The sequence below is a fragment of the Notothenia rossii genome, assembly GCF_949606895.1.
Source record: "Notothenia rossii genome assembly, chromosome: 3".
In the NCBI taxonomy this organism is placed as follows: Eukaryota; Metazoa; Chordata; class Actinopteri; order Perciformes; family Nototheniidae; genus Notothenia; species Notothenia rossii.
The window spans coordinates 67446987-67455645 of record NC_136901.1 but is presented as its reverse complement, the minus strand read 5'-3'; the positions used below and the strand labels follow the sequence as shown (position 1 = coordinate 67455645).

General features: G+C 41.7%; 1 protein-coding gene across 1 annotated transcript; it reads right to left on the bottom strand.

Moving 5' to 3' along the window:
- Positions 1-2093: 2093 nt before the first annotated feature.
- LOC307033921 (transmembrane protein 182-like) lies at positions 2094-8549 on the bottom strand. The gene is made up of 5 exons (XM_079672556.1): positions 8230-8549; positions 6524-6647; positions 6162-6260; positions 5632-5769; positions 2094-3448 (listed from the first exon to the last, which is right to left on the bottom strand). Exons 1-5 carry the CDS (start codon positions 8395-8397, stop codon positions 3228-3230), a joined length of 750 nt encoding a protein of 249 aa, XP_079528682.1. The 5' UTR covers positions 8398-8549; the 3' UTR covers positions 2094-3227.
- Positions 8550-8659: the final 110 nt, after the last annotated feature.

Sequence of the window (8659 nt, the reverse complement as noted above, 5' to 3'; positions counted from 1 at the left end):
TTTATTGTGTTCAAAACATTGTACAATATGAAAAACAGTGATTTTATCTTCCATATAAAATCTTTTGGTTTAATAATCCAAATATTACTGTCAACAAATAAGAACAAGTCCTTCTGTAAATAGTGTTTTAATGCAAACCTTTCACAGTGAAGTCTGTGGATCGGTAACTGGGACACACAACAAAGAAGACATGTTGTTAAGTGTTTACATGCAATTTAAATGAACCTAAAACCACATGTCACTAACATTTTACCTATTTTTAAGCAACTCCATTGTTTCAGGATACTGACATAAGTCCTGGACATGGATATAGAGAAAGTGATTACAGTCCTTGGTATAATGCTTATTGGTTTCCCCTTACGTTCTCTTTAGATTGCACAGATTTGTCCTCCATGAGCTCTGCTACTATTTCAAATTGCTTGCCTCCGTTTTAGAAAGATTGTCTTTTTCTGGTATCTTTCCCTTTTAATCTATTTTACTGTCATTATGCTTCCATATCACAATAGGAAATATATTTCTTGTGGTTAAAGTTGTCATCAGATTAAACTGAACTCAGAAATGAGAATTACCACTAGTAAAACAACAGAGGAGCTGAAAATGTTCTGTTTCAGAGGTGTATAAACCTTTGTTGTATATTTGTTTAGTTAGTCTGATTTTATGTATGACCATACTTAAACATGAAAGCATTTTCGATTTTAAAACTATTTTTCCAAAGTCTCTATGGCTGGCAAGGCAGCAAAAATTCAGATTTACACAAGTGCCGTGAAAAGGTTAACATGTATTGTGCGGAAATTATCATAACAGATGTAAAAACACATGTTAAACACAGATAACAAAAATTTCTAGAACCACAATGTACCAAAATGAACACGCTGACATCACAGGTGACACAGAAGACCCAGTTGACCTTTAGCATTTGGTGGCTATATTACAGAATTACACTCGGATGTACAATGACTTACATAAGTCAGATCTAGTCCCAGCAGTAGGATATATATTCATAATTAAACTTGGTGTTGTGGACAGTTTGATCACAGCTCGCGTGTGTGTGTGTGTGTGTGTGTGTGTGTGTGTGTGTGTGTGTGTGTGTGTGTGTGTGTGTGTGTGTGTGTGTGTGTGTGTGTGTGTGGCCTAGCATTACTATCCTTGTGGGGACCGACATCTGTTTACACAGCCACGTGTGGGGACTGGCTTCCCTTATGGGGACAAAATGGAGGTCCCCATAGGGGGAATCATTCATTTTAGGGTGAAGACTTGGTTAGGGTTAGGGTTAGGGTAAGGGTTAGGGTTTAGGGTTAGGCATGTGTTGGTTATGGTTAAGGTTAGGATAAGTCTCCAGGAAATGCATGTAAGTAAATGTAATGTCCCCTGAAGTAATGTATACATGGTGTGTGTGTGTGTGTGTGTGTGTGTGTGTGTGTGTGTGTGTGTGTGTGTGTGTGTGTGTGTGTGTGTGTGGTTGTTTATGTGTTTGATCAGCGAGGTCTTTGAAGCAAACATGCCCCCTCTCTCTTGGCCACTCTTGCTCCCAGTAGCGCAGATGAAAGCTGATATGTGTGATAGATAGAGTCCACCCGCCTGCTTCTGCCAATTCAGACCAATAAAAAGGAAGCATCATCTAATATTGCTGATACAATCACAAGTCTGCGCTTACCATTTAAGGGTGTGGGTCATTCTGTCTCTGTTTGCAATGGATGTGTGTCAATAAATGGGTTTCTTAAATTCTGAATGAAAAGTTAGTGTAGGTTGAGACAGATGAATGAAACAGAACGAGACAGACAAGAGAACGCAAGAAGATTTCGATGGGGGAGTGAAATGTGACTGGTAAGAAGGAGGCAGGTGGCCGGCCTGCTGTACACTGACCAAACCCACAAACAGCTGTTCATTTCTCAAAAGCCCCCTTGTGCCCCCCTACAAGCATCAATTCTCTCTCTATTCCCCCCATATACGTCCCTCTCTTGCAATACCCCCACCCCCACCCTCTAAAGACACCATTTCTGTCCCCAGTCCATCCAGCCATCCCTCCCTCCCACCTCACCCCACTCCAGCTAGCCTACTTTGATCATGTTCCAAAATCAGGACAGGAGACACAGCTGGTTCAGCCATACATTTCTCACCTTCAGCTGTTTGGACTCATTATTTTCAGCAATAATGAAAAAAACATCCATCTGTACAATGACAGCACTGGAAGAAATATACGTACACAATGTTGTTACATTATTATATTGCTCCTTAAAGGTACAATGTCCAAGAAATGTCCGGAATTTCACTTACAAACAGTAAAAAAGAATCAACAGAATGTGAAGAAGTAACAGTTTTGACGTTATGTCCAATAAGTCAATGTATTGTGAAGAGATATCTACTGCTAACTGACTACCAATGGCCCGTCCTGTCTTGTTATAACACTTGTTCCATGAGAAATAATAGTGAGTTACAGAAGAGTGTAGTCTTCACTGAGTTCAATATTAGAGAAAAAACAAGTTGAGCTGCCAGAGGGCTTTTCAGTGAAACAAAAATAGAAAAATAGCTAAAGCTCTTAGTGAGCGATCTTTATCCCCACCCAAAGCACCCATTCAAGCTAAAATGTTTGGCGGCAAAGAAAGTGAGTTGAAAAGCATTAAACAAGTGAAACCTCGAACTACCAAGTGACACCTAACCCTATTGCTGCAGTCACGTGAAACGCGATTTGTGGTAAATGGGGTCAGAGTACCATACAAACACAACAGCATCAGCGCAGAGCCGTTTTACACCTTGTCAAGTGAATGCAGCTTAACCCTAACCCTGATAGCAGTTTGGTTGAGTTTGTGGTATTCTTGCCCTACTGTTAGTAAGTAGCAGAATGTTCTTAGTTTAGCCTGGATGGACCCAGTTGACGATTGGTTAATCATATTGTAAAAACTTTGCATGACAGTTAGGATGAGGCAAGATTTAAAGTTGAAAAATTAATAATCTGAATAACCCTCTAACATTGACTTGTTGTGACATTAATGTTCTTGTTGTGACATTAATGTTCTTAGAAATGCATATTTTTCCCATATAAATAAAGCAAAGTAAGTTATGGAAAACAGAAAAGTAGTGTATCTGACTGTTTTGACATCCAAAGGGTGCTACTGCAATATTGATCACGTCTTTCCAGCCAGTTTAACATCCCATGAGTGTGCTGCTGTGTCCCAGTGCACCAGATAAAAAGGTCAGTCCTTTCTTCCGCTGCAGGCCAGATGGCAGGCTCACTTGCTGCCTCTCAGCGCACGGCCCACCAGCATGAAGACCATCCCAGAGACGAGCACCAGAGGAACGCCGGCGGCAGCCACCATGAACGACAGGCCGTAGAGCACAGACACCTGAGCATCGGGACACGTCTCCCCCCTCTCCTGCAGGACGTAGCGCTTCACGTCCATCACCTCCATCCACAGCACGTAGAGCAGCAGCAGGAACAGGAACAAGAGGGCTGGAGAAGTTTTAGAGAGACACAGATATCACTCTTGTGAGTAACACCAGAGGAATGCAGCTCCTACTAAATTCTAATGTTACCACAGTAGCAGTGTATAACCCCGCTGTTGTTAGAGCGACAGTCATGGGCATAATTTCCACTGGGGACATGGGGGACACTTTTGAAAATCCCGTTGGTGTCCCCCCCACTTTTCAAATGTGTTTTTTTTTTACGCAAACAGTCATTGTCACGGAGGAGCGTCTGTGTGTACGAGCACATTTTGTGAGGGAGAGAAACAGAGAGAGAGACAGAGAGAGAGACAGAGAGAGAGAGAGAGAGAGAGAGAGAGAGAGAGAGAGAGAGAGAGAGAGAGAGAGAGAGAGAGAGAGTTACAGGGGTTGTTGTTGGTATCTGGTGCTAGCTCGGAGCTAACGAAGATTAGAAGCTGTTTCAACAATAAGGAGAGGGAGAGTCCTCTCCTGTCGGACTGAGATGCTGAGATAACGTCAGTTTAGGTGAGGTAAAGGACTCTCTGAGGGATTTAACTTCAATTTAAAGAAATAAATCTTCCCGGGGGTGCACGCCCCTGGAACCCCCTAGAGGATGTGAAGTCCACCCACAAATAAAACAGGTTCACATGGATAGGATACTAGATAATTTTGCACACTCAATATGTAATACACTACAAATTTGTCTTGGACTTTTTAACACCATAGTCCCTAATATATTTGTAGAAAGGCAGGAAATGGAATTGCATCTAAAAAATGTTTAATTGCGGTGGACCCCCTGTTTTCTGTCCCCCCCCCCCCCCCCCACTTCTCAAACCAAAGTTACACCCTTGGCGACAGTAGACATCTGCTGCTCTGTGTGTTGGTGTTTGTCATGTGAACGAAATCAACAGCTGACAGCATGATGACTGAGACATGTGTAAGTGTCTGTGCATTCACCTATTCCCCTAGCAGCATATTTCACACTGCAGATAGATACCATGGTTATATCTCCTCACATGGAGGCGCATCTGCCAAATGTGAAAGCAGCCTGTTGCAGTTGCTCCTGTGAGGTTTCAACCCAGTCTCACAGCATTTCGTGTTATAGTCATGACATTTATTTAATCTATTGATTCGTGTTCACCAACACAATTTTCGCATTTTTTTCGTGTCTCACAGAACGATTTTAAAAGCAATGTATTTCTATTGGTAGTATGTTTCGTGTCTGCACCACGTCTTTTTGTCCGGTCGGGTCTTGGAAGACCGGAAGCTGTGTGGTTCATATCTTACCCTAACCCTATCCCTTTTATTTTAAATTGTATAATGTCTGGGTTTTTTTGCCGTCCGCGAGGAAAATAAATGGGGCTCAGAGCCTCAGAATACTGAAATCTTTCCTTCTAATTTGTTATTATTTGGTGCAGGCACGAAACATACTACCAATAGAAATACATTGCTTCTAAAATCGTTCTGCGTCCGAATACTGAAATCGGTATTTTTTTAAATCTTTTTTTTCCTTCTAATTTGTTATTATTTACATTGCTTTTAAAATTGTTCTGTGTGACATGAAAGAAATGGCGAAATCGTGTTGGTGAACACGAATCAATAGATTAATTTTGTGACTATAACACGAAATGCCGTGAGACTGTGTTGGAGGTTCAAACGTTTAGTTGTATTATTTGATCTAAATTGTAATTTTTCTATTACTAACTTCAATAGTAACTTATTAAGCTGTGCCATCTTTAAACTTTCTTGTAGGGAAGGTTTTGTTTCCCATAAACGCCTTGTTTACACCAGGGACAGCTGATAGCAGGACTAGCATAGCAGTCGATACAACGGCTACCCCCAATCTGAAGGATTCAGATTCAGGCAAAGAAGGAAGAGAGCTGGGTCCAGATTTATGGACATAAGGAGATATAAGTTGTTTCCCGCCTTTCATCATGGGCCACGTAAAAGATCCCTGGCTAATGGAATGGATGAGCTAACGGCATTAGTTAGCAGTAAGGGAGAATATCTGAACTGTGCTTTATGAAAACATGTATCAGAAGACAACATTTCCATCAATGGATTCTTGACTGCTCGTGTAATGTTTACATAAACAACGTTTCCATCAACAACCTTTATTTATTATATTTTAAGGATTAAAATGCAACAAAACCCTCTGGGATTAATAAAGTGTTGTGATTGATTGATTGATGTACAAAGACGATGTTTTACCAGCAGCGATAAGGAAGGCACCGCCCACTTTGTAGAGTTTGTGGCTGAAGAAGGGGATGCCGCAGACCAACAGGAACCCTCCAGTTAGAGCAGCGACCAGGCCAAAGATTATCAGCACGGTCCAGAAACCCCGAAACACTGCAAGAAATAAAACCAGGTCACCATCAAAAATAAGTAATTTATCTATCTATATGGCATAGTATATGACAGGAGATGCGCTAGCATAGACATAAAGACTTGAGCTGGCATAGTTCCATATTTGTCAGCTTCCGGGTCACAATCTCCCTTACACAATAAATGCTTTAGACATATCCATAGCTTCCCTGCATTACAGTATCCAAATTAAATATAGAGGACATACTGCTGATAGTTCAGATGAGTTGTGTTGCAAACAAAACATTAGTCTTTCATGGTCAACCAGGTTTTCTGTTTATGTTTGGTGCCACACACTTGAAACACTTTGAGGTCTTAAAAACTGGAAACATTCCCACCTTCAAGTTATGTTGAAAGCATATGTGTGAGTGTGTTACCTGCTGTCGTATCATAACTTGGATGAGGAACCTGTCCAACTGCAACAGGCAGGGGAAAGAGGTAACCATGGATACACACCTTGGATTCTGGCTGGTTGGCTGAAAAAGTAAAAAGAAAAGTCTTGAAGAACCACTATAGAGTGTTTAAACACACAAGAGCTAAAATACTCCACACACTTACATCGATGCCAACACATTCTTCTTGTTCTCCTGTATATTTTCCATCCAATATCAAAAGTATACACATTTTTCTTTCCTGCACTTGTTGCATGTCAAGCAGACCACACTGCTTAGCACAGTGCAAATACATTGAACGAGCCCTAACCAAACATGTGTGTCGCCTTGTTAGAAGGCATACATACTGAAGAGAATGGCCAGGTGTGCGCTCTCCGAGGGATCCACCTGAAATACACACCGCCAAAAGAAGCCCTCGTGGTGCAGAGTGAGAGGTGGAGGAGAAACAGTGACTGCCTCCACTATCTCGATCTAAAAGAAAGAAGAGATATCAGCACACAAACACAGAGACGGTTACTGAAATGTCTGAAGACTTAATGTGTGTCAGATTTGTCAACACTGCTCTGTTAGTGACTCAGCACTTCAGCAGGGGCACGGCATCAAACGTGGTTCTGATTATGGCCTGCCGTCGTCTGTGAGGTTTTTGAGGGGAACTCATGAAACACGCATGAGTGATACTCTCCATTTGCTTGTCAAAAGAATGATTGATGGTGCTGAATAACGCACAGCAACTTAAATCATCCTCTTTTATTGAAAATGAAAGACTTAGTTGTGCTGCAGAGTTAGGGAGGAGTTCAACAAGGGATTAGCTTTTTATAAATATATCTCTTACTTTGCATTTTGTGAACTTTCTCAGAATGTTGCATGGCTGAACAGACTGGGAAATTACAGGGGCTCTCTGCTGAGTTTACACATGTAGATCTTTCAGTACTACACTGCATGTGAAAACAGCCATGTGATTGTTGGAGAAAATAACTCAGATGATGTCATCAAACGAATTACAATCTCATAATTTCTTAGCTGCACCTTCTATTTAACGCTAATTAGCAAATGCTAGAATGCTAACATGCTAAATTCATCTAATGTACAACTTCGTAAGACTGCTGTGAAAATAAAATCTTGTATCATTATGATCGAAGTGTGTCCTATAAAGACATATTTTAAAAGCCTTGAAAACAAATGGATTTTATAGAGACATTGAAAAGCTCCGAAGACACTGCCCTACACTTGCCAAACCAAAAGTAACTATGCTCGCCATCGGATAAAAGCCATCCCAAGATGAGCTAAAGTATGCTCGCTTGGCATTTTGCCTTAGTTCCGTTCTTACAACCTTTTTTCTGCCTTTTTGTAACTTTCTTCTACCATGGGACACCTAGTGGCTGCATTTTTGTAGTGGTTGACACCAGGAATACAACAAAAGGAAAACATATTGAAAATCTAGGTAAAGAGCTGCACATACAGACATCACCACTAACTTGTAAGGGCTCATAAGAGATGCTTAAAACAGACTCAACTTTTAACGGTTTTGGCATTGAAGTCAGAAGGTTGCAGGGTCAGGTTCTGGAATGACCAAGTCCTGCCGTGGTGCCAATGAGCAAGGCACCGCCCCTACACTGCCTCCCGGGCGCTGTACATAATACAGTAGCTGCACACTGCTCCTAATACAAGGATGGGTTGAATGCAGAATCCTTGAACAATTCTCCAGCTTGGGATGAATAAAGTATAAACCTATCTATGAGTTTCTACATATTTTTTGATAGGGAAATCCATTCCCTGTGCCTTTAAGTCCTCTAACTTTACAAAAGGGCATTTCCAAATTATTTTGGTACCTCTTTAAATATCCCTTTGTGATATAGTGTGCTCACCACGGTCTGATCAGATTCCACATTGGTCCTTTTGTGGTTCTTGCATGTGATGTTGTGACTATTATTATGTGCATTTGTTCAGTTGGAGCTCACTGACTAATTCTGACAGCGAGCAGTGAGGTTTCCATTCATGAATATCTAATTGAGTTAGTGAATATCCAATATGTGCACACATGTTTCCGTCCTACCTCAGTCCCATTGGCATCTGTTGTCAGTCTTGTTTGTGTGGGCCATGTATACGGTCCACAGTTGTCATTGGCCACCAGCCAGTAGTCCGTAGTGAAGGCAATGAAGAAGCACAATGTCCCCACTACCCCAAATATCCCCCCAGCCAAGGTTGCAGGTCCCACCCTCATAACTCCAGTACAAAAGTCCTTCACTGCTCTTTAACCTCAGCTTTCAGTCCGATTCTCCTCAGCTCCTCTCTGGTGTCCACTCTGCAGCCCTCTGCCCAGACCCTTAAATCTCAAACACAAACAGTCTGCCACTCCCTGGCATACTGGGAGCTGTGGGGGAAAGCAGCACCAGTAACTGAGGAGGTCAGGCAGGGGGACAGGAGTTATTTTAGGGAGCAGTAAGCCTGTCCTCGTCAAATTACCAGTGGGTGTGCTTCACAAG

Excerpts from the sequence above, each read along its gene's own strand:
- LOC307033921 (XM_079672556.1), bottom strand. The coding sequence starts at position 8,397 with ATGAGGGTGGGACCTGCAACCTTGGCTGGGGGGATATTTGGGGTAGTG. Across the intron at positions 6,648-8,229 it reads CAGATGCCAATGGGACTGAG|ATCGAGATAGTGGAGGCAGT; the intron begins GTAGGACGGAAA and ends TCTTTCTTTTAG. Across the intron at positions 3,449-5,631 it reads TGCCTTCCTTATCGCTGCTG|CCCTCTTGTTCCTGTTCCTG; the intron begins GTAAAACATCGT and ends AAACTTCTCCAG.